General features: G+C 41.7%; 1 protein-coding gene across 3 annotated transcripts in view; it reads right to left on the reverse strand.

The window, feature by feature from the left end:
• Positions 1–25627, reverse strand: part of PACRG (PARK2 coregulated) — a 497709-nt gene that overhangs the window by 350712 nt on the left and 121370 nt on the right. For 2 of the 3 annotated variants that reach the window (XM_019549986.1, XM_019549984.1), the window contains exon 3: positions 14116–14250. The exons of the other annotated variant lie outside the window; for it this stretch is intronic. In XM_019549986.1, coding sequence (XP_019405531.1) covers positions 14116–14250 — 135 coding nt within the window. The remainder of the gene's footprint in view (positions 1–14115; positions 14251–25627) is intronic. 3 annotated transcript variants of the gene reach the window in all.

Consider the following 25627-nt stretch of genomic DNA (forward strand, 5'->3'; position numbering starts at 1 on the left):
TAGACTAAAACCCACTGGCTGCGCCCACACAAGCAGGGACGTGCATCTGCAGCAAAACAAATAGTACTGGCCCAAATTTGTGCACGCCCCTGCTTGTGTGGCTTGCAATGCGGCACATTGTCCTGCTGCTTCATGCGCTGCATGAGGGCTGGCTGCAGGACAGGGTGCCTCAGTGTGGGCCTAGCTGGCAGGAATTTTGCGTGCTGTAAATACCCTACACTGAGGCACCCTGCGCCCCAGTCAGCCACTCCCCAGCTGGCTGGGGCACAGTGTGCCTCAAGATGGGGAAGCAGGCAGCCTGGGGCTCGTTGTTCCCCTTTCTGTGTGCCTCAGCACAAGGGCTCTGCAGTGAAGTCCCCATGCTGAAGCACATGGAGAAAGGGGAGCAGCCAGCCCAGGGAGCTGCTTGCTTCCCTGTCTCAAGACACACTGCACCCCAGCCAGCTGGGGTGCTGGGAGCATTTGTCCTGGCACACAACACTTTGGCATGCTTTGTGCCATGTTTTTTCCCAGGATTTGCTTTTGCTATGAGGAAATCCCAGTAGCAAATTTTGCCCCAGTGCTGCTAATTAGCAGCACGGTGCATGGTTTAACATGCAAGACTTGTGGTCTGTGGTGCGTCAGAGAGGTTTGCGGCACCACAAATCGCACATGCCTGAACGTTTGGATCTGGCTACTCTATGCGTTTAAATTAAAGCTGGATAGAAACCAGCTACAGAGTTGTTACACATTTTCAAGCACTAACTTTATAGTTAGTTGGCTCTTTTTAAAGCTGGTTGGCTGTTGTTGTCTGGCGATTACTTTGCATGTGTGGCTGGCCTAAATTTATTGTGCATTTAACCAGTTAATTGTGTGGTAACCTTGCGCTTGTGGCTGGTCTCATTTTGCATGTGGTGACCAGTCTGAATTTATTGTGTAATTTACTCGTAAATTGTATAAAGATGTGACACATAGCAGAGGCCAGAGAAACAGCTCTGTTAATGAGTCATACACCCTCTAACTTGTTCTCTTTCTCCAAGCCTTACATATTAGGGGTGTGTGAAACAGGCTATATTCGATTTGGATTTGGATTCGGCCAAAATCAGGGACAGTGATTTGATTTGTTGATTCAGATCACTGTCCCTGATTCAATTTGGCTGAATCCAAATCTGAAGATTTGATGCTGGTTCGGAGAATCAGCAATTTGGCCATAGACACAGCTTTAAATGTTTTTTCTACATACCTCAAGATGCCAGGTGCAACTCGTGAAGGCTGCGATGCTGTGGCAGATGCAGCGTCCCACAGGAGTGGGGGGGGGGGGGCCATATGGTCAGCAGCAAACCCGAAAGTGGACCGGACTGCGCTCCCTGGCAAACCCAGAAGTGACCAGAAGTGCTTCTGGTCCACTTCCGGATCTGCTGCTGAGCACACTGGGGAGCCCCCTGCTCTCCTGTGGGATGCTCCATACGCCCCACCATCACAGCATTCACAAGGCGCCTGGTACCTTGATGTATGTGGAAAAAACATTTAAAGCTGTGTCTATGACTGAATCTCCAAATCTTTCTGAATTGATTTGAAGGGTTCCAATTCGATTTGGACAGATTAAAGGGTCTCCGGATTTGATCAGGATTTGGAGATTTGGCCTCCATATTGCACCAAATCTCTACTGAATCGAATCAGGGACCAAAGCTTCACACAGCCCTATTACATATCTCTCTCACTTGGCTGCTTAGGGAGCTAGCTTCAAAAGGAGCACTGGGGAAGACACTGGCTAATACCTAACCTGTGGTCTGGTGGGTAAAGCAACATGCTGAGAAATCAAAGAGATGTAGAAAACTTCCTCTGGGTGAAAGGCACCTAGAACCCAGCTTCCCTAGCAAGTGCCACAACCACTAAGCTATTGGGCTAAGGACTTGGAGGATTCCCCCTCCATCCTATCTCTAACATGTATAATCCCACTTTTTAATCCTAACACAAGTTTGGGACTTACAGTCCACCAGATATATGCATATGGAATGGCATACCTTTCCAACCGAAGTGTAGTCAACTATGCATACTCATTAGCCATATGGATACTTGCAAGTCCACATAGTGCATAGGATAAAATCACAAACTGTGCATAAGTGCCAAAAATGGTACTTACGTGGCTAGGTAACTGCCATTTGGGCATGGAAACTGAAACAGGATTCTGCCCAATATGTTTGCAGCAATGCATACTGAACGTTAAGCCAAGTGATTATGCTGGATGTTCACACAGTGTGAAGTTTCATCAGTGAATCAAAATTTTGCTTTTCAGAATGCCTATTTTATAAAGACACAACAAATGATGTCTATATATGTCTCCCACTTCTTGAATGCACTGAATTAAGAATATTTACAATTTTTATTTAATGCTAAGTACCATGATACGAGTATACCATGATAAGAGTTTCTTTTCAGTTCTTTGTTCCAAATGAAATATTTTAGGATGCCAATACTGTGTACAATGTTAGTTTTATTTTTGATATACCGTATAGTGATTTCTGTATTGTCCATCTTTGAGAAAGCCTATTTATACAATGCAAGTGATTCAGAATATGACCTAGTCAATCTACCCTTCTGGGCTCTTCTTTACTGAGCTATACTAAGCACAGCACTGGGAAATTATTCTTGCCTAAGTGAGTCAGGTCAGGATATTCATGGATGCATAACATCACATGACTGTAGATTGTAATAGGCTTTTACAGTAATATGTAAGTAGCTATATTGCCAGCTTTCTCTTACAAACCTTTAAAGGACCTCATTCTGAACTAGAAGCAATATTTCACGTGTGAAGGATGATTACTCTCTCTTCATGTATACCTTTCTTCTGTCTTGACAACTTTCCAAGTCAAAATCTGTCCCATATTTTTTACATTAAAAGGTCCATTTTACTTTTCTTAGCCAAAATATGTTTTCACTGAACAGCAACTCTTTCTCCTGTTTTAGTTTAAGCAAAATATTCTAATTACAAGCTTGATAAGACTAAGGGGTTTGACAAACCACTGTCTCTAAGCCTCAAATCCAAAAGGGCATAGTGCTTCACTAACATAAATGAAAACATCAAACACGCATTGATTTTCTTACCGTCACATTTTCAGTTTGATTTGGTTTGTCACCTGCCCCCCTGTAGTCCTTGAGATGAGGAAGGGGCATGTTAAGTGATGGGACAGGGAATGAGCCATTCATTAAATCACTAATTGGGAGAGGGCTGTGTATTCACCTTCAGGGCAGATACAGAAAATTCATCAAAGCCCTGTTTGCAGCACTGAACGGAACTTTCTGACAAGCAACAACAAGCACTTTTAAGACTGATGTTTCTGCTTACAGTTAAAAGATTAAAGTGCAACGAGCTCTGACACTTCTAGATGGCAACCTCTGTGGCTGGGGAAAAGGACTTCTGCCGGAAACGCTGTGATAATAAGATATCTTGGCTATGTTACCCCCTCACCTCCTCAACACCCTCCCCTTTATGAAGAGGTAGCTGTTTAACTCAAAGAGGAGGGGCAATTTGTTTTCCTGCAAGTTGTCAATCTACCAAGTTTTGAAGCTTACAACATCACTTGTTTCCCCCTGGGTCCATAGTAATGTGAATTGTCTTTATCCAAGTGCCTAACAAATCATTGTCACAGAGTGGCAGTCGACCTTTCTTTTCAATCTATGCACTTTTCAGGAGTTATAAATCAGTTGACTTTCAAGCTCAATGAGATGGCATATGCCCTGGTTTGAAGAACAGATGGAGGCTTGGGGGAAAATTGTTTCTGCAGGCTTGCTACAAGCAGCACTGCTCCATAAAAGTGAACCATTCGCACTAATTTCTCACATAAATTATACAGGAAGGGAGCACCAGCCCATTCAGCAGAAAATCTTTCATCTAGCTTTCAGAGGTCATTTAGCAAATTTAAATTAAAGTTATTTCTGATACATGGCTGGGTTTTCATTCTGTACACTTTCAAGAGATGGCAATTTACATCAAATAAAGGGATGGCTTTAATTGTGTATGCAGAAAAAAAGAACAGTAAATTAGCTGCCACAAGATTACTGCTTTCTAGAATTCTAGGATAAGCTGTGACTATTAATTAACCACAGAGGAATTAATAATTGAAATATGGCAGCTCTGAACTATAGAAATCAGGTAAACTGTCACTTCTCTTTGCAAGGTCTGGTTTAGACTGGCATTCAAATTCTAGCACTTGCTGTTATTAAAGACAAAAAATCTGGGGCATTTCCAAGACAACATACTTTACTCTTTAAGGAAAACAAATTATTCAGCTGTTAAGTAAATCACATGTCACAGTTTTAATAAATAAGACTTTATTTGAGGAGGGAAAGAGACATTTTATTACATTTTTGAATGATAAATATGAGCACAATGGAAAGAAAAAGAATAGTGTGTTATGATAAGCTGAAGGTACAGAGAATAAGATATCAATGAACTACAAATGCCAAAGAGGACGAAGGTATAGTGAACAGTCTCCTTCATTTTTTCCTTAGACCTGAAGATGGGTACTTGTGCCTTAAACTTGTTTAACATCTTTATCAACTATAGAGCTGGTCCAATCACAGATAACTCCAAAAAAACTTTCTCTTTAACTTGTGACATAATTCACTGTTTCCCTCACATTCTGGCATTTTAAAGTATAGTGTTTTTTAAACTGATAAGCACATTCATACCAGGCACATTTTACTAAATAGCTGCTTTAAATTCTGTGGTATTTTATGAAATGATCAGTTATGTCAGTGAAAACACTTTGTTTTGATAGAGTTCTCCATTTTTCACTCTATGAATAGCAATTCTGCCAAGAGATGGAAAGAAGCATCCTTCCAGAAGTAAAGAGAATTGAACAAAAAAAAGGTAAAAACATGAAAGCATGTACATCAGTATTAGCAAGCAGTGAATCAACACAAAATTGCAGGTGTTTATACAGTCACTGCCTGTCAATAGTTTTAATGAGTCCTTTAAGCATGCAATTAATTTATGCACATTATGAAGATTTTCTTTTTGTTGAAAAATCTAAGAGTGTTTAGTGATCATAGGATATCATTAAAATGAGGTTTGAAAAGACCACTTTTATAAAAAACTGTTGTTTGATAATTTCACCAAAAACAAGACATCTCTAACTCTAGGAACGGATAGTTCTAAGTTCTTTCAGCCACTCCCACGTGCATTGTACAAGTCACTTACAGCAACATTTTCTAAAAATGTCCTCTAAGTGTTGTAAAAACGTACGTGTACAAGGTGCTCTGAATAAAAAGAAGCAACTATACAAATACTAAATGTAATTATTAGTAATATACTAGCTTGAATGAGGTATGTTACTCAGCAAATCATCAGCACAGTACTGATCATTTAATTTTGACTTGCATGACTGAAAATCTTAAGGCTTGCAGCTGACCACAATTGGACTCCTTGAATATCATCAGAGACTTCAAAGACTAACCTATCAGCAGAAAAAAGATTTTTCTTATATACAGCTCAAGATTTGGGGGGGAAATGCAAACTCTGCCTTCTGAATGAGGAAATCTGGAGCTACCGAGGTCAAAGGAATTTTCATCATTATTTTCAATGCAATTGTATTTTGCCCTTTTTAATGTCTATAAGCCCCTTTTAACAATTCTGGTGATGAAAAATGGTCTTAAAGTGGGTATAAGTATAATTTACAGCCACTCATTTTACTACTGAAGTGTTTTAAAGAGTCTTTTATTTAAATTAAGAATTGGGCCAAAGATAAGAGGTCAATCAATTTTATAAAATCAGAAATCTGAAGATAAACAGGGCTAGCGCATGGGTCAGCAATCTACCATCTGAGAAACCTGTGGGTCTAGCCCGCAGATATGCGGCTTCTCTACAGGCACTTTCCCTGTGCTGCTGCAGAGACAAGCAAGCAATGCCAGTGATAGGGTCCCAACACCCATCTACCTACTATCTGAGGTGGGTCATTTTGCACTGCAGCCAGAAAAGGTTGTCTACCTTGGAGCTAGAAGATTGGAAATGCCATTTACATTTTTGGAAATCTCTAAAAAAATCTCTCATGCACATTAGAGAGAATACATTTTGAGGATAATTGGCTAAGAAATATCAAACTAGCACTGCAGCATTAACAACTGGTATTAGTTTAGGCATTGACTTCAGCAAGTTAGTGTAATAGATTTGTTAGTTTTTAATAGTTTGTCTGCCAGAAGATGTTATTGCTGTGTTTATACCTCCCCCCCACTAAACGTTTTTTCCTGCCATATCTTATTGCAAATATCCATTATTTTGTGCATTATTACCACTGTAGTACAGGTAATTGTTTGGTTTGTTTGGGTTTTTTTGTTTGTTTTCTTTCGTTTTTTTTAACATAACTGCTGTCCACGTTTCTGTTTTAAACTGAATATTTTTACTGGGGTATGTTGTTTAATATTTGTTCTTCCAAAGAGAACTCTTTTTCATATCTTATGCTCATGTTCTCCATTGCTCTGGGTTACTGTTATTACTGCACTTACTGTTGTTTGCAACACTGCTCAATTTAGTATCATACTAAAATTTCTCTAATTTATTGTTTACTTCCTTTCTAAAATGAAGATGGTAACCTAAATAGGAAATAACATCAATCTCAGCAGTATCCATTACTAACATTGTCCAAACCTGATAAACAGTCATTTGTCACTCTACCCAGTGTATATGATCTCTCAAAGCTTTGAATCCATATATCCTTGCTGTTTTTAACCTACTTTTTAATGTTTTTAACCTACTTTTTAACTAGAGAATATCCCTTAAACTTATTTTGCTAAAAAATATGCTAATGGATGCTTAACAAAAAATGGAAGGAGAAGAATTTTTCATTTTAGAAAAAGAAGTTATTTCTTGCAGACATTATGCCCTACTTGCTGCCAGAAATCTGACTTCACAAATTACAGGAAATGAGTGTAGTGCTGAGACTGTTACTAGGGAAATTAGCTTATTACTATTCATTTTTACTAGCTTTTAAGTAATTAGACCTTTGAAAAGCACTTAATAAATTAATTTAAAAAAACAGTTGGGGATAAAGTCAGTAAGTATTAGTTCATGTTGATCAATACCAACCAAAATACTTACAAAAATTAAAAATATTAAAGATATATTATTCTCTACTGAATGGAAGAAGACACATTCTGGCAGAAAAACAAGTGCTATATTCAGCGAGGCTTTTTTTTCTGTTTGGCATTTGGGAAAAGGCACCCGCATAATGATAGGAGATCTGCAGTAGTCATATCAAGATCTGTTTTGTGTCTCTATACAAGGCTCACTGAAACAATGTAGAGAGAAAATCAGTTGAGAGTGGGTGCAACTTGTCATGCAATCACTTTAAATCATCTCTTCAGAGAAAAAAATTCTGTATCCCAACTAACCTTATGAGCACGGATTATAGTTACAATCTATATTCATGACTTTACAAGATTTTTCTACTGAAGGCAATGATCGCATCTCACGAGCAACACAAACCTAAGAAAAAGGACTACTCCTGTGCACTAGAATGTAATGGGAACACCAGTACAGATTTGACTACCTTTAAAAACCTTTTTGATGTATATATCCAGCAACTCTTCCTCCCAAAGTTAAATTTGCAAAAGCATTTTTGATACTGTATGTGTGTCTGCACCAAACTTTTTGCTGGCAGAACTATGTTGGTATAAACTCATACCTACCACCAACAAAGCTATGTTGGTAAAACTTTTAAGCGGAGATCATACTCAACTCATACACTTACTTCACAGAAAAGTTTGCCTCATTCACTTCAAAATACTAAAATTCCTTTGAAGGCAGATTTTTTTTTTGCAGAACATAATGACTTTTATAATTAATCCTGCCCCCTAAATAACTCTAATTTTTCAAGTATTCTGGTGACTTTTGCTGGGATATGCAGAGACTGTATTTTAAATATATTCTTAATAATTCAGAGACAGTTCTTTGGTTTTATCAACTTTTTAGTCAAAGGTTTAATTGGATTCTGACCTTTTTTAATTCAGTAATGTATATTTAAAAGTGAAAGTCCTTTTTAGACCTGAGGCTTTATAATTCATAACTCCATATGAAATTGTGCACAAGAATATTTACCAAGTTCTAAAAAACTTATGAAACATATAGGCTAAAAGAGACTTGCTGGCTTCCTAAACAATTACACACAGTACCTATATTTTTATTGCTTTTCTATAATTATTGCATTTTTTACTATTTGTGAATTCCAAAATTAACAGACATACTGCTGTTAAGCACTAAACTATCCAGTTTTCTGTGCATCATTAATATGTTTGTCAGTGCCAGAACTAGCTTAAAAATTTTTTTTGAAAAACTATGGACAATTATGGAATAACCTACCTATAGGGAAAGTTTTTTTCTCACATTTATTGAATGTTTTCTATCCTGGAATGCAAATGTTTATACTTTGTATCCATTTTATTTAACATTAATATTTGTATAACTTCACTCAAAATTAAGGTGAAAAAATGGGTATAAACTGAGGACATAATTTAGATTTCTAAATATTATATTGATCATGTGACATTTGCCAAAGAAGTTCACAAGCAAATCCTACAGATTTTCCTGAAGGGGTTTAAGAAGTTCTTGGACCACATTAAGTAGATCAGTTGCTTGGATTGGGATCAAAATCTCAGACTTGTCTGTAGAGTGGGCTAAATGGATGAATCTTTTAGCAATCTAAGTATAAGAACGCAATTTTCCTCCATGGGGATAATTAACAAATAGGTTCTGGGTTTGACTGCTGAGAATGGCAAAGGGATATCTTCTACTTGAATTTAAGGTAGGTGTGCACCTTATAGACTACCTAAATCAGATATAGATATAGATAGATATATAGATATATAGCATTCTCCAATATTTAAGGCAAAAGTTAGGAGTAAGAGATTACTGTCTGCTTATTTTAAAGAGGGACTTATCATTCATTATTCAACAATATTTTTAGATTGGTGACTTATTAATACTTATTGTCAATGCTTAAGTATGTTTTCTTGTTTAATATTTTCTCTTTTTGTTATTTTTTTCAAGTCAGGTTCAATTTTCTTTCTTACTTTTGCACACAGCAGTTTATTGGTATTAATTATATATATATATTGATCTAAGTTTTCTCTATTTGATGGAAAGAATATTATCTGAACTCACAACAGTAATGCAAAAAATAAAGTAGTGTGGAAATACAGACTTTTTCAAGTTAAATGCCCAAGAAGATGTTCTTTCTCCTACTGAACTCAAAAGCATAAAGTAAGAGTTAATATTATTTTAGCAAAGTTCTAATTTTCTTTGCTTTTTATGAAAAAGCCAGAAAACAGCATTGTGTGGCCAGCTGATTAGAGACCGATCAGTCTTCACAGCCAGAGTTTGCAATCTGTCATAAAATTCATATGGAGAACATTTAAAAAAAAATTCTATTTTGAAAATCAAAATTACAAAGAGAAGAAAAGCTAAGACAACAAGCAAACTAACATCAGATGGCATCGGGGAGACAATGTGTCATACTTATACCTGGGCTTTATCCCCTCTGAACTTTTCCATTCTTTTCCCTGCTCAAGTCCATTTATCTAAACTTTACATAGCAAAAGGTGACTTTACATCCCATCTAGACTAGGAAAACGAATAACGCTTTAAAAACATGTTAGCTAAACTGTTTTAATGAACACATTTTCAAACGTTACTTATTTTGCATAAACAGGATTTCACATTTTTAAGGTTTGCTAGATATGACCATTATGGACTACTTTTCTCAAATAGGCACAACCCCATCAGCATACACTATACAAAAATCAGATACTATGCTGCTTCAACCTGCACATTAACGGCTTGTCTACAAATGGAGTTACTCTACAAGAGCTTTTCAGGAAGAATAACTATTTGTGAGTTACTTAATATGCGGACACATGGTTTCTCAAATATGAATACTTTTTTTTTTTAACTAGTTTAATATATTTTGGATTTAGTTACTCTATTTCAGTAATAATTAATTAATTTTAAATTCATACCTTACTTTATTTTGGAAGATCTTTCACACACAGGCTAGTTTTCATGTGGGACTAGTCACATGCTTAAAAGCAAGTGTAGCAGACTTACCTTTTGAGCTCTGGATGCGTCCTGGGCTTGAGATTCTGCAGTTCTGATTGGTGGAGCCTGTCCACCAATTAGCAGCAAGCCAGGGTAAGCAAGGCCATGCCCTTTCCCCAAAGGAAGGGGGCAAGGAGCAATCTGTACCTGGTTCAAGACTACACCCTGCCAGGTCTGGAGAACACTGGGGGTGGAGCCCCTGAAGCGTATAAAAGGAGAGCATGCTCAGCACACTGGGAGAGTGAGGGACAGTGAGGAGAGAGGAGCTCTGGAGACAACTGTCCTCAGCGTGACCCCACCTGAGCCTTGATGGTGCGCAGATTGGTGCATGGTGCTTGGGCTCTAGGAGCTGCTCAAGGTGGCTTAAGCCTGTGAACCTGGCTAATGGCTGGGTAGGCAGTGCGTGGATTGGTACATGGAGAGCCAGCCCTGGGAGCAGCTCAAGGCTGCTCGGGCCCCACATGATGCGCAGGTCAGCGCACAGAGAGTTGGCCCTGGGAGCAGCTTAAGGCTGCTCAAGTTAGCCTCGGCTTTAGTGCGGCTCCGCATTAAACAGAGCAGAGCCCAGGAAAGGAAAGAACCCCCAGTGTGAGGCCGAGGAACTGGAGCCAGTAAGGGCTTGGCTCCCATGGGAGTGCCCTAGGTACCCAATGAGGGGCACCAGGCCATTGAGAGGAACCAAAGGTGCTGCCCTGCCAGAGAGAGGCTGGAGTGCTGCCAGAGAGAGGTGCTGCCAGAGAGACTGGCCACCAAGTGATGAGCCTTGGCTGCTTCAGAGTAGGAGCAGGAATTGCTGGGGAAGCAGGTCCCGCAGGGGAGGTGGGCTTGGGAGAAGAGAGTCTGCAGCCTCCACCCTTCTCCATTGTGGGAGGGGGCGTGTCCACATCCTGGTGCCCTAAAGGGGAGGGGCTCCAGGGAACACCCTGTGGGATGCTGAGTGCATCCCCATATTTTGTGATTGTTGTTGTTTTGTACTGTAGAGGTTAAAATAGTTATGGGTACTCCTTAAGGGAGTTTATATGGGTTTATCTGTCTTCACTTCTTATTTGTGTTTATTGTCTATTCTTGGAATTTACATGTATTGCTGCCTGTGTATGTCTATAGTATTGCTGCCTCAACCTACCTGGGTTTATCTAAGTTGATGTTCATATGTGTTTATTGTGTTGATGCCTTGACTTACCTGTTTGAAAGTGTTAATTCTTATTCTGTGCAAGGGGGTTAATTACTGCATGTGCTGTGAATCACCTGGTTCATGTTTTTGCACTCCCTCGAAGTTGTGCAATATGTTGATTGCAGGTTATTGTATAAGGTGTCACTTACTAATTTTACTGTAAATATTTAATGTTTCTTATTCATATTTACTTATTGTAGCAATACATTTGCATATAGTTGAGCACTTTGTCTCAGCCTGGCTCTGTAGAGAGGAGAGGAAACTGCTTCCAGGTGGTAGGCCCCTCTCTTAGCACTCTTGCCTGACCACCATCCCTTCCACTGGTGGACAGGACACACCCCTGGGTGTACCCAGGCTACATAACCATAACCATAAGTGCTATGCCGGATGAAGATTAGTGTGCATATTAGCTAAAACAAACTTCTCTGTATACAAATTGTTTTACCCGTGACCATAGATTTCACAAAAATATCACACTTGTTCCCTAATAGAAGACCACCATTTAGCTCAGCTATAGAGAGATGAATGAAAAGTCAAAACCTGCTTATTTCCAATGTTTTAACATCTGACAAAGATGTTGGTTCATGCTGCTGGTAATGTAGGAATGGAATAATCTTTTTGTGCTGCCTTAAGTAATATATACTTAGATGGAAATATTTTGTGCAGCAAATGAGATTATTCAAACTAGGAGAGGCAAATATGCATGGATGTAGTCATTCCTACTTCCTGCTTGCCATATTAGAATGGCCACCATTTTATCCCAGCTGGTACAAATACAGTGAGCCAAAAGGTCTAGCATAATAAATATGACTTAAGACAGTGTGTGTGGGGGGGGGGGGGGGGGGGGGGCAAAGGTTTTGGCAGGCGCATCACAAATTAGCCTCCACACTCACTGTGGGTTCCACTCTAATCCTCTTTTCCTGCCTGATCTGTTCTAGTTTTTGCTGTCTGCCCTGTGCTCCCTGACTGATCTGCTGCTTTGAGGCTTTTTACTCCCTGCCTTATGTACCACAGTGCTGCCTGCCCCTTCCCAATCTGCTGCAAGCCACACTAAGAGGCTGTTCATGTCACTTGTAGAATGGATGCCACAGGTTGGCTGATCTAGGCAATGGATGCCACAGGTTGGCTGACCTAGGCAATGAGAAAATTTATCTTGGATTTTGGTTGGGATACCCTAGCAAAATCAATATCCAAGGCCATTTCATTCCAACACAGCACATATTACAAACATTGGGAACAACCCATTTATTCTAAATAGTCATATTTGGCTAGTGGGTTTGTTGTAAGTGAACAGATTAGCAGGATGGCAGATGAGCTGTCACTATCAACATGGCATTGAAATAGAAATGTGTATACCAAATAACAATTAAAATGGGGGCAAAGGGTTGTCCGTCTCAATCTGGAAATGTGAGATTGGAGATTGTCACGTTTTAGGACAGTAAACCACACAGGCAGAAATGGTGCAGATCAACCTAGAGCTCTTTCACTCTCTTTAGGAGGTTAGAGTGATGGTTTTTGGAATGAACCAAGAAGCTGAGGCCTAGTATATGGTAGGGCCAAGTCAGTTTGTGGACCTGTGAGAAGTAACATCAGATTTTTCTGTTTTTCATCTGAACATAGGACAGCTCCAGCAGAGAGAATGGCTATTGCTTCTCCTTGTTGCAAGACCTAGTTGTTTCCCTAGGTTCAGGAATTTGTTATGTGCAATAACATTGCAGCCTATTTGCTGTGTTTCCCAGACTGCAAGTATTCTTTTTATAATATAATAAACAAACAAACCCTATATCTGAACCAGTCATGAATTAATTGCATAGATTTATTTACCAACCTATAGACTTAATCCTGCTCTCAATGGTTTTACTGATAGCAGAATCTGGCTTCACATTGTGAAATCCCTCTTCCATCAGCTAAATTAACAGAGCTGTAATTTTTATATTAGGAACATGCTTGAGATGAACGAATCAAATCATTCTACAAATCTGAATTATATTCTTCATGAATATTATGTTCATTTTTATGCAACTATTCCTCCCTTTCTAAAAAATCATCTTCTAACTCTATACGTAATACAAAAAGTAAAATAATTCTTGATAACCAAAATAATTAAATAGTAGGAGAAGGTTAAAGATCAGCATTCATTTTTCAAATTAAATTTAAAAGCCTGCTCTAGTTACTTAAAAGATTGGCAAGTTTTACAAATAACATCACTGAGCCTTTTAGAGAGAAACACAGCTGCATTAGAATGGAGTCATTAGGCAATACATTTATTTTGAAGCCAATTAACCTTTTGTCAGAGAAATGTCGGAGCCGTAATGGTTTCAGCAGTGGAGGTCAGCCTCTAACAGGGGCACGTATGACAGCGATTACGCTGCCTGACATATGCTGCAGACTGAGAGTACAGCCGTGGAATGAGAATCTGCCTTCGTTTGTATTCTGCTCTGCATTTCCAGGGAGCAGGCAATCTTGACCTATCCATTTAGGTAATTAAAGCTTCTATTTGGAAGTGTCCTGCAGGAAGGTGAAATCTGGGGGAGATAAATGGCTGCTGCTCACTGTATCCAGCCACTTCCATCATTTGATGGACTGCCTGAAATAGGCTGGGTTGCCAGGTCCTCATAAAAATAGAGATGAATTGGGCAGGAGACAATTCTCTAAGGCAAAGCAACTCTGTCATCTTCTTTTTTGCAGCATATAATTTAATTGTTAGTCAAGGTAGATGGCTGACTCAGGGGGCCTTTCTCTAACAGCAACCCCACCAACTTCCATTTGCTAAGAAATTACTCCAGTTTATTTACTTATAAGCCAACTTTGTTTGGCAATGAGAGATGTCACTTCAATAACTGCAGCTGGCTGTCACAGCTGTGCCCTGACTTACCTTCCAGGCGATTTTGTTTCCCCTCGTATCATGCTCAAGGGCGATTGGGAAGTCTCCTCGCTCATAAAACTTACGAAATGCTGTGGGCTTTGTAGTTCTTTCTTTAAATGCTCCAGCAACTGGGGGACCTCTCACCTAAAAAAACCCACAGTGTAACATTTTGTTTTAAAATACAAAGTTATAATCATGTAAAAACATCTGTGACATAAAAGAGGCAGATAGGAGAGTAGAATGGCATTGATCTTACACATTGGCACTGCTCTCACCCTTTACACGTTAAACTTAACTTCTTTTAAGTTTCCCAGTAGAATTTTGAATTGACATTTTAGGAAAGCAATATTACTTTTAAAAGAAAACAAGGATACTGATTTTGCCTACTTATTCTTTAGATTTAACAAAATTATTTTCTTGTTAAACTGTCTGCCTTAATTACCTCAAGATTTTTCAAATAAAATTAGTATTGCATACTTACAAGTGTCATACTACCTTACAAGTCTTTTTGAGAACTAATTTCTTATGGTATGTACATCAAATAAGATATAAGACACTGTCTTACATAAATAGTTTTGATACAATATGTTTAAAACACTTGGTATAATCCTAATATACAGTATCATAAATGTATTAATTAAAATGAATTAATTAATTAAAATACAAATACTTAAATTATGCTTTTAGTAGTTTATAGAAGTATGAGGTTTTCATGTTGTGCTTGGGAACCTGAAGTTAAATATACAGTACTAAGCAACATCTAGCCTTTGAAAATATACATTGGAATGCCCTTTACATTTGTTTTCCTTATATATTAAACATTTCATTGTTACACTTAGGTCCCATCTACACATTATATTTACAACACAATTGTGTTAATTGCAGCATAAATGGTAAGGGTGCTACACATGCATCCAATTTAAGATGCCACAAAATGTCAAACCAGACATTAAAATATTCTACATACCATATTTACTTGAATATAAGATGACCCTGAATAAGATAACCCCAAAATTATTAGAATCTGTACATGGAAAACATTGATTTGTTGTAATTTTCCAGGTATAGAATCTAAGTATTAGAGGATTGTCTTGAACCCCTCCCCCTGCCCACTGCTACAGCAGGGAAAGCAGTGGCTGGAGGTCAGGCGTTAGGTGGCCCCTTGCCTTCTGTCCCACCTTTGCAGCTTTCCTGCACCCTCCTTCCACTTGCACCCCACCAGTTCCCCACAGCCTCTGTCCCGCATCCATCTCTGCCTTTTTCCTCCAAACTCCCCCCAGTTTCTGCCTGTTTTCTTCCTCTCCCCAACCTCCCCCCTTACTGTCAGATGCTGCTCAGGCTACTCCACTTCACAGCACAACATGTGGAAACTCAGCCTTTGCCTGGCCATGCAGCAGTGCTGGAGCTGCTGATTAGCTGGAGAGACAATGCAGCAGTATTGGCACTGCTGACTGGTTGGGACAGGAAGGAGTTTCCATGTGCTCGGACCCTGGCCTGAGGTGGAGCTGACTTGTGCCTGACAGTGAGGGAGAGGGAAGGGGCTGGGTGTGGGGAGGTGCAGAAGCTGCAGAGGGAAAATGGCAGGGGTGGGCAGGAGACTGCTGTTAACCTGACTGACTCTGGCCCTGACCCAGACTCAGGGCCAGAGTCAGAGCTGCAGCAGCTGCCTGCTCCCACTTCTGCTTTGTATGCAAATATAAGATGAGGTGCTTTTCTTCCCATGCTGACTGAGGGAAAAAATCATCTTATATGATTAAATAAGGTATAATGCCATATATTTTTTATGGCTGGTTTGTATGGTACCTCAAACTGAACACATAGTAAGTCCCAGGGAGGCAACAAGCACCTGCTTGTCGGCTCTTGCCCTAGCCCTAGCCCCTGACCAGACTGGGGCAGGTTCAAGACCTCAGTGTGGTCCCTAATCAGAGCTGACAATCAGATGATTCTTGGCCCCAGGACTGGACCTGCAGGCACCCAGCTTTCAAACTGCACATGCAGGGACAGCCCAGGGTTGTGACTTTGGGTTCTCCCTGCACTGATAAGTAGAAAGGGTGCTATTATGATCTGATCTCTGATCCAAAAATTACACTTCCTGCCATGCATGTGTAGCATGATAGGAGTCATGACTGTTGGGTCTGGGGATTAGATACCATAGTGCCTTTAAATGAACTTGTGCCATGGGCCTTTTTGGTTAACAAAGTTGTTCTAAAAGTTTCCTATTAACTTAAAAAACAAAAACTCCTTTTTCACCTTAACAAAAGATGTTACAACAAGATTTACTTATAGTTTGGCCCATGTTATCAAGATGGATGTCTAAATGGTTGTCCTCATAATACTCTCATAGGGCTGGTAGAGCAGTCAGTCATCCACATATTCCCACAAGGCACCATTTCAGCCCTAGCCTTGGACCCTTTTGAACTCTGGCTGTTCCATTCCTAACTGCAGAAATCTACTGCAGAAATCTACAGGCTCCAGGTGGCCACCCCTACCTACTTATTGCCCCATATGCTAACTTGCCAACCATTCTGTACTGGCCACATATCCAAATTTGTATTCGAGCCTACATTCTCTGAACAACATTAACTACTGTACTGGGAAATGCCAGAACCCATCAGACCTGTCCAGGAGCTGCATTCTCCCATACACCCATGCGGGAATTTCCAGAACACTTACAACTCAACTAGGACCTCTGTAGCTTTACTCACCCATCTACCCTTCCTGAACTATGGTTTCTAAGTCTAAGTCCAGCCCCTTGAACAACCGTGGTACCAACTGGACCAAAGAGGAGGTAGATGATCTCATCCCCATCTGGAATAAGATTGAGAATCGGGGGCACTCCAGTCATGCCATTAGAACAAGACAGCGTATCAGAGGATAACCAAGGAAATGGCAGCCTGGGGTCATGACCACAAATGACTCTAGTACTGTTCATAGTGTAAGGTACAGAGACAGTTCACCAAAACTTGGGACAGCAACTACATAGCAGGTGCATGCTGGGTCATGTGCACCCACTACAAAGCACTCTTCCACATCTTTGTGGTCACTGACATGGTCAAGTCTGAAAATATATTTGATGTGGCCAGCTCAGGTAGCCATCCAGGAGTGTGACGAGAATTCCAATGCAACTGTGATCATCTCTTATAGTGAGAGGCAAACAAAGCCCATCCTGTCATGGCTAGCTAGTTGCCTGAGCTGTGTGGACTATAAAGTGGGTCCAGGCTCAGATGAAGGCCTAGAACTTTCTCTCACACCTCTGCCCCATATCCCCAGCCATCTCCCAACATGGACCTGGTGATCCAGAAGACCCAGCCCACACAGCAAGATAGATTCTGTGGATGGTAAGTGCCATGCCAGAATTGCAGATGGGTTTGGAGGTGTTCAATTTTAAGAATTACAATTTGGGCCTGCGCTAGAACCATTTGGGGAAATGACTTGCCGTGTCCCACTCCCCCAATCCCACATATGAATTTGAGGTATTAAAAAGTCCTACTGTAGGCAAAGGTGATTGGTGGAATTGACAATATTTTGGAGTGGAACATCTTTACCAGTCTCTGTGCAGTTTTTAACCATCATTACGTTGTGGTCCCACTTCAGTTAGACAGTGATTGATGCTTTCCCCTGGTAAGCAACACAATAAGGATAAAAACATTTGGTGTAGTGATTGAGTAAGCGCATGAGCAAAGGAATGAGAAATAAGGCAGCTTTTAAATCACTGGGTGCAGACTGCTTGGATAATCAGAGCAGACCACTGGGACTGTTTAATTTCTCCTAGAAGCAGCTACAGCATTGGATGTACAGTTCCAGACTCCGCTAAATGCTGATACCAGCCCCAAAAGTCAAGCCGTGCACCCTCTTGCCTCCTACATTTTTGTGCAGCCCAGGGTTGTTTGAGAGTGGAGAAAGGACAGGTCACAGGATGGACTGGGGTTCTAAGTCCATGTGAGGTGAGAGGGGTGCAGGTGGCTGCAGTCCACATCCATGAAAGAATATTGTAGAACATAAAAGATGGCTGGTGACAGGTCAATCTCTGTTAACAGCAGTGGTCTGCTGATCTGCTCAAGGCAGGAGTGGGTAGGGGAGGACAATGCTTACTCCCGTTGCATTTTCAAGACATGTTCAGCAGCCATTTGTTTGTAGCTTTAGTGATTTATTGGGTGGCAGTTATGAAAGGGACAGATTGATGGCCTCCTCTATCCCAGTCTCAATATGCAAGGTGGTCAAAGTATTCCCTGATGTTCCAGGGATGAGCCAGCTGCACCAATGACCTATCATAGCATGCCTGTCCAGGTGGATTAGGGTGACATAGGCCAGGGATCCTGGTGTCTTGCCGTGATAGACAAGGGGCATTAGGGGGTCCCAACACAACAGACCACACTCTGCAGCCCACCCTTGCTACCCTCAACTAGACCGCTATGGGTCACAGCCCTCACAGCCATTGGCTGTACCCCATGGCTCTGCTCCACGTATGATTGTCCCATCACTACTCAAGCATGCCCTCAGTTCCCTGGGTCCCTAGGGAGCACAGGGGAGACTGAACATGTTGTGAGTCTGCAGGGCAAATGAGCCTGCCTGCTTGCTTGATAGTTTTGCAAGTTCAAACTTTGTTGGGGAGTTCTTCAAACTGTCAGAGCAACAGCAAGGAAAACAAAGAACTCTTGTTCATTTTCTTCTACTTTCGGGCCAGACACATCCAAAAGGTGGCAATGGCACCCAAGGGTTACTGTTGCCTCCTGAGTCTGGGGGGGGTACAATTTATGGGTGGGCCCAGGGGTGGGTCTGGGGGAGGGCCAAAAGCCCCATATCCACTCCTATATTTTGGTGCTGCGGCTTAGTACCCGTTCCAACATGCCACTTGCCCATGCAGCAAAAAAAACTGCCCTGTCTTGAGTGATGCCAAGTTGGGGGGCCAATCTCAGGGGGAGCATGTGCCCTACCCATGCTTCCCTACCAGTCACCTGTGACAGCACCTCTGTACCAGATAACAAAGCAAGGATGCAGTCAGAGACTGGTTTCCATGCCCAGACAAAGGAAGACTTGTGGTCACACAAAGATTAACATGTTGGCTTCCATGGAAGTATGCAGACACTCTTGGGTTGCAGAGCCAGGCAGTGAAAGGAAGAACAGAGAGTGTAGTGTACTGACACTAATATTGGCCAGGGTCAGGCACAGGATGAAGGAGTTGCGGTGCACCACTACTTGGCTTGCCAAGGGCCAAGTAGGAGTTTATGAATCACTTTGTGTCTGCCTTGAACCTGCAGACAGAGAGTATCTTTGGTGCCCTCTACATAACCCAGCAATTCAACCACAAGTGGAACCATCTACTGGCTCTTGGGGGTACACAGTATCAGTGGGTTATAGTGTCCTACAGGGATCCCCCCTGCAGCAGGAACTGGGGTAAGCACACCCCAGCCATCAGAAAGCAAGACCCTGAAGCCTGAAATATCCTCCGGGGGATAGCTGCTAGGGGACATGCTGTGTGCATATGGTGTGGCCACAAAGTGCCTGTGGCATGCTCACATTCATAGGGTAGTAATGGGTTTCATGAAAACATAAATTTTTTTTTACTGCTTCTTTTTTTTTTAATTGCATCAGTTTACTGTGTTACATCTGTTGCCTTGTTGGCCCTTTTCCACATTTCTGTTGTTTTGTTTAATAAAAATTCTGCATTTTGTCAGAATTATGGCTGTACTATTTTAAAAAACTGGGCAGGAAAAAACCTGGATAAGGAGGAGCTGTTCACAGATGGTATTCCTTCTTTCCTGCATATCTCTCTCCCTCCTCCCTCTCACAGGGAACCAACACTGGCTTTTGGCAAGGGCATCTTGACCAGTCACTATGCCTTCTATATCTGTCATTCTGTTGTGTTTCCTACTTCAGTTAGGCAATGATTGATGTCATTTAAGTTAATTGCTCACTTACTGCCTCAGCCATCTTTCTAGCCAAAAACACAATAGTGGCACTAAAAAGTGATAGGGACCAGCATATCTGGTCCCATGCCCAGAGCTTGAAATAAACCATCTCATCAGCTCCCTCAAACCACAGCCCTATAGACAGGGATTGACATGTGGATGAACATTTACCACCTGCCACTAAAATGCCCACCTTGCATCCTCTCCCCTGCTGGTGCTTCCTGTCTACACTGGAGACAACCACACAAAGGCATGAGTTTGGTTGATAGTGTTTAATTGGCTACAATGCATCATCCTATGATTCACCACCCCCCAGCCAGGAGTCTGCAAAAGTGGTCTGCCAAGTCCCCGATCTTCCTTTGTGAATTTGCAAGCATGGCTCCTGCAGGAGCTGGTAGCCTCTCCACCTCCTATGGCAGGGGTGGAGGCTTGGGCAAGTGGCTCTGCCCTTGGCCTCACAGTTGTTATACAGTACACACGCTAAGATCATGAAACAAAGTACATTGCATACACTAGCATCTCAGGCACCCTCCAGTGAGTTTTGAAATGGCAAAAGTACATGCCGCAGCCATTGTGCAGCTGCTGAGTTTGTCATTAAATAGTTTTTTCTGGATATCCAGGGTCCAGTGAACAAATTAATCAGTAATGAGTGCAGTGGGTAGCACAATTAGTAGTGGCACTACAGTTTTCTCCTCAACCTAGATGTCATATAGACCAGGAGCAAACTCTATATGTTCCATCAACTGAGGGAGCTCCTAAATATCCTGGTGTTATACACTCTGCCCAACCAGCCAGATTTTACATACATGAAACAGCCATGGTGGTCCACGACTGCCTGAAGGATGATTGAGAAGTAGCTCTTCCAACTGATGAATTCCCAGCCATGGTGCGCAGCAGGAAGGATGGTGAGGTATATGCCACCAATAGCTCCAACTCAATTGGGGAAGCCCAGGCCGGTGAACCTGTCCCCAACCTCCTGTGGGTTGGCAAGGCATAGATTCATAGATGATAGGGGCTGGAAGGGAACTCACAAGATCATCAGATCCAGCCCCCCTGCACTTGGGCACAAAAGACTGCTGGGGTCAAATGACCTCAGCAAGGTGAGTATCCAGATATTTTTTGAAGATTTCCAGATTAGGTGCTTGTACCACCTCTGGGGGAGGTCTGTTCCAGATCTTGGACACTCGAACCATAAAGTTTTCCCCTATATCAAATCTGAAGTGATCCTCTAGCAATTTGTGAAGGTTATTCCTTGTCTTCCCCTGGGATGCTGTGGTGAACAGATGCTCCCCCGGGCCCTGATGTGTGCCCCTTATATACTTATAGGCTGCCACCAAGTCCCCTCTAAGTCTTCTCTTCTCCAGGCTGAACAGTCCCATGTCTCTCAGCCCCTCCTCATATGCCCTGCTCTCCGGATCTCTAATCATATGCGTAGCCCTTCTTTGGACTCTCTCAAGCTTCTCTACATCCTTCCTGAAGTGCAGTGCTCAGAACTGGATGCAGTACTCCAGCTCCAGCCTCACCCAAGTTGAAAAGAGTGGGAGGATGACATCCTTAGTCTTGCTTGAGATGCATCAGTAGATGTATGCCAGTGTTTTATTTGCTTTGTTGGCTACAGCATCACATTGGTAGCTCACGTTCATTCTACGGTCTATCACAACCCCCAAGTCTTTTCAGTTGTGGTGCTAGCAAGTGTAGCACCACTGAGCCTATGTGTTGCAGATTATTTCTCCTCGGGTGGAGCACTTTACATTTCTCGATATTACACTTCATCAAATTTTGATCTGCCCACCTTCTGAGACTGTCTAGGTCAGCCTATATCCCCAGCCTATCATCCAGCATGACTGCACTGCTCCATAATTTGGTGTTGTCCGCAAACTTTGCCAGTACGCATTTAACACCCAACTCAAATCATTAATGAACCTGTTAAAAAGCACTGGTATAAGTACTGAACCGTGAGGATTGCCACTGGTCACCACGCACCATGTCAATTCAGCTCCATTTATTAATACTCTCTGGGTCCTGCCTCAAAGCCAGTTTGTTAGCCACCTAACCATTAAGTTGTCAAGGCCATAGTCCCCCAATTTTTCCATGAGGACATCATGGGAGACCAAGTCAAAAGCCTTTTTGAAATCCAAGTATATGACATCAACTTCATCTCCCTTGTCCAGGTGGTGTACTACCTGATCATAGAAGGAAGTAAGGTTAGTCAGGTATGACCTGCCTGCAACAAAATCATGTTGGCTATCTTTTAGAATGCTGTCTTCAGTTAAACTATCAATAAGGGATTCTTTGATAATTTTTCCCAGGATTTTTCCAGGGATTGAGGTAAAACTGATTGGCCTGTAACTCCTTGGGTCTTCCTTCCTTCCTTTCTTGAAGACCGGCAACACATTAGCCCTCTTCCAGTCTTCTGGATCCTCTCCTGAGTGCCATGAGTTCTCAAATAGCTTTGCCATTGGCTGTGCAATGATGTTAGCCAATTCTTTTAGCACTCTTGAGTGTATCTCAACCAGTCCTACTGACCTGTAGATATCCAGCCTCTCCAGAAGTTCCGTCATGAGATCTTCACCAACTATGGGTGGGTGATCACCCCCACCTTGACCATCTTGTATCCTGTCATGCAGTGTAACACACTTAGGTGGAATACTGATGTAAAGTATTCATTTAGGGTATGAGTTATCAGGTGTCCCATTAAATTCAGAAAGGCTACATTTCCCTTATTTTTTCTTGACTTCCTACATAAGCTAAAGAACTTTTTATTATTCTTGATTTCTATTGCCAGTTTGAATTCAGTTTCTGCCTTTGCTTTTCTAATTTGCTCCCTACAGGTGTGGGCTATTGCTGTGTATTCCTCCTTGGTGGTAATTCCTGACTTCCATCCCTTATAAGCTTCTCTTTTCAATTTCAGGAGTCCTTGACTTCCCTATTGAGCCAAGGGGGTCTCCCAACCCTTTTGCTACCTTTCTTATGAACAGGAAAGGACTTTGTGCTCTTTTTTGCATATGATGCATGGGGTCACCCATTGGATCACCAGGATGTCCCACAATGTCTCTCTAGCTATCTCATCTTGCCCATGCCAAAATGGTTTGCCACAGATTGGAGGCCATCTCCAATCACAAGCTTCTACATAGCAATGGCAACATGCTTCTCCATTAATAAGTGCACCTTGTCACCATTGTCTGACACTGTATGGGTAGGGCAAGCTTGGTGCAGATTTCCATGAAGGTGCCCCTGTGCATGCAGAAGTTTGCACTCCACTGCTTGTCCTTCTAGGTGGCTAGGATGATTCATTCCCACCATCTGCTGCTCATCTCTCTAGCCCAGAAATGGCGATCCATGGTTTACAACCCCTCCCATGTTTACCCAGCCATAAAGTGATGACCTGCAACCAAAAGATCTTCATGCATATGGCCGCTGCCATGGACTAGGGTGCGGACATAACAACAGACTCTTCATTCTTTGACAGTGAACACATGCCCTAGGTTCTCCCTTGCAAGTACTGCTCCATCATTCTTGGCAACCATAAAAGAAGTCATGGCATAAAGCATGTCTAGCCAACAGATTTTTCCACTCAATCTCCATTATTTGGTGCTGTACCAGCAAGATGTGCAAGGTGGTGACCACGTATAGATCCATACAGGCCAACGGTGGTGGAAGCTCTGGGTAACAGTCAAGGGTGGCAGGCAGCACAAACACCATGGAAATTCAGACAGGCAATGAGAGTCCCAAACTGCCTCCTGCACAAATTTATCCACTTGCCTATAATTTTAACAACAAATGGGCACTTTATTCAGTGTTGAGTCAGGGGAATCTATGGACATTTTACCAGTGCGAGGCACACTGATATGTGAGCTCACTCAGGCCATATGCTACTGCCCTGGGAAGGAAGCCTCAGACCATGGGGACCCAATCCAGCTCTCTATCTTGTTTCCCCAGCACACCCCTTAACCCAGGACCTGTCCATGCCCTGCAACCTTGTTAGCTGGCATGTGCTCTGCAGGCTGTTTGTACAAAGTTGCACTCCTGGGGGTAGGAAGGTCACAGCCCTTGGGGTGGGATCAGGAGTTCTGGGGGTTGCCAGAACCACTGCCTAGGCAGTAGAGTTCAGGGGGTGGAAAGCTTTTCCACACAGAACAGCAGGATGAGGGAGGGAATACTGCGTTCTGGGATGCTAGAATACTGCAACTGGGGCAGCTCGTCTAACCACACATTAATGGAACACAAGCTAAGAAGCACAGATCAGAGATAAACCTGCCCTGGAATGGTGTAACTTTAAGTCGCCTACAGTGTGCATTGTGCGGTTAGTGTTTGGACAATCCATGGGTTAAGTGCTTCAGAATCTGCTTAAAATTAACATGCAACAAAGCCCTTATACACTCGCTGTAAAGGGTGAATTGTGGACACCCCATTCCTGTGACTTCTCCATTGTGGGATAAGTCACATGACAACCAAGCCCATCACAAATGCAATGTCTTTTTATAGCCTTAGAAAGATTAAGATCAGAGTTTCAGTTAATTAAAGGCTAATATTCATGATAGTAAAATATACAAAGCAATAAACAGCTTTTCAGGTTACTTAAACGCCAAAGAGAAGTTGAAGTCATTTAATGTAATTCTATGCCACTGAACAGTTATTTCTACTTTGTGACAAGATAAAAGATACGTAGAGAGATATATAAAAATATTTAAAAATAGATAAAAGATATAAGATATTAACCAAAAAGGGAGAAAGACTCACAATTTTTCTTGCTTCAAGCACATTTAAAACTGATTCATACTGTTGCTTTCTTGCACTTTTCATTAATGGCACATTAGGAACCTGGATTAGAAAGGCGATTATTTCAGAGTAAGTTTAAAAAGTGATCAATTATTTGAAGACTGAAGTATATAACCAAGTTTTCCAATGAAGGTGCCAAAATGCACATACACCTACTGGACATTAAGAAGCAAATTTATAGTGTTCACAGAGACTTAGTAAATATATATATATGAATAGTTAATTGGACACAGTTTTTCAGTCTGTATGTGTAAATACATACGTTTTCAGTCATACAAAGGAAGTATTTAAGTATGTGTGAAAAAAAATGAACAACATAATCAGGCATAAAAGATAACATTCTATTTGTTCCTGATCATCTAAGTGGCCATTTTTGTTTGTATTTTTGGTATTATGTGCTCCATTTCTTGACATATAGCCCTGTGTGCATGGCAACTATGTGTGATTACACAGTTGTACAGGCTGAGGACATACAGTAGGGGCCATATGTGTGCTCCTTGGGTGTGCCTATCCAAGATGTTTATTGTACAGCTGACTAATTAGCTCGACAGTAAACATCTCAGTGTCTACACATGTGCCCCTATTAGGGCACAGGAAACAAATAAACTCCACAGCAGGGTAGCAGTTGTAAATACAAATACTGTCCTGCTGCAGAGTTTTTCACTCCACAGCAGTCCATGTGTAGATGCTGCTCCAGTTGGCTGGGGTACTGCCTGCTGGCTAGCCCTACACTGAAGCACCCTCATGCCCCAGCTAGCCCTTCTACAGCACACTGAACCCAGTTGGAGCAGCCCTGGAGTGGCAGGCTGACCCCCTGCCAGCTGAGGCTGCTC

This window comes from Crocodylus porosus, unplaced genomic scaffold (genome assembly GCF_001723895.1).
Source record: "Crocodylus porosus isolate Cpor-Errol unplaced genomic scaffold, CroPor_comp1, whole genome shotgun sequence".
NCBI classification, from domain to species: Eukaryota; Metazoa; Chordata; order Crocodylia; family Crocodylidae; genus Crocodylus; species Crocodylus porosus.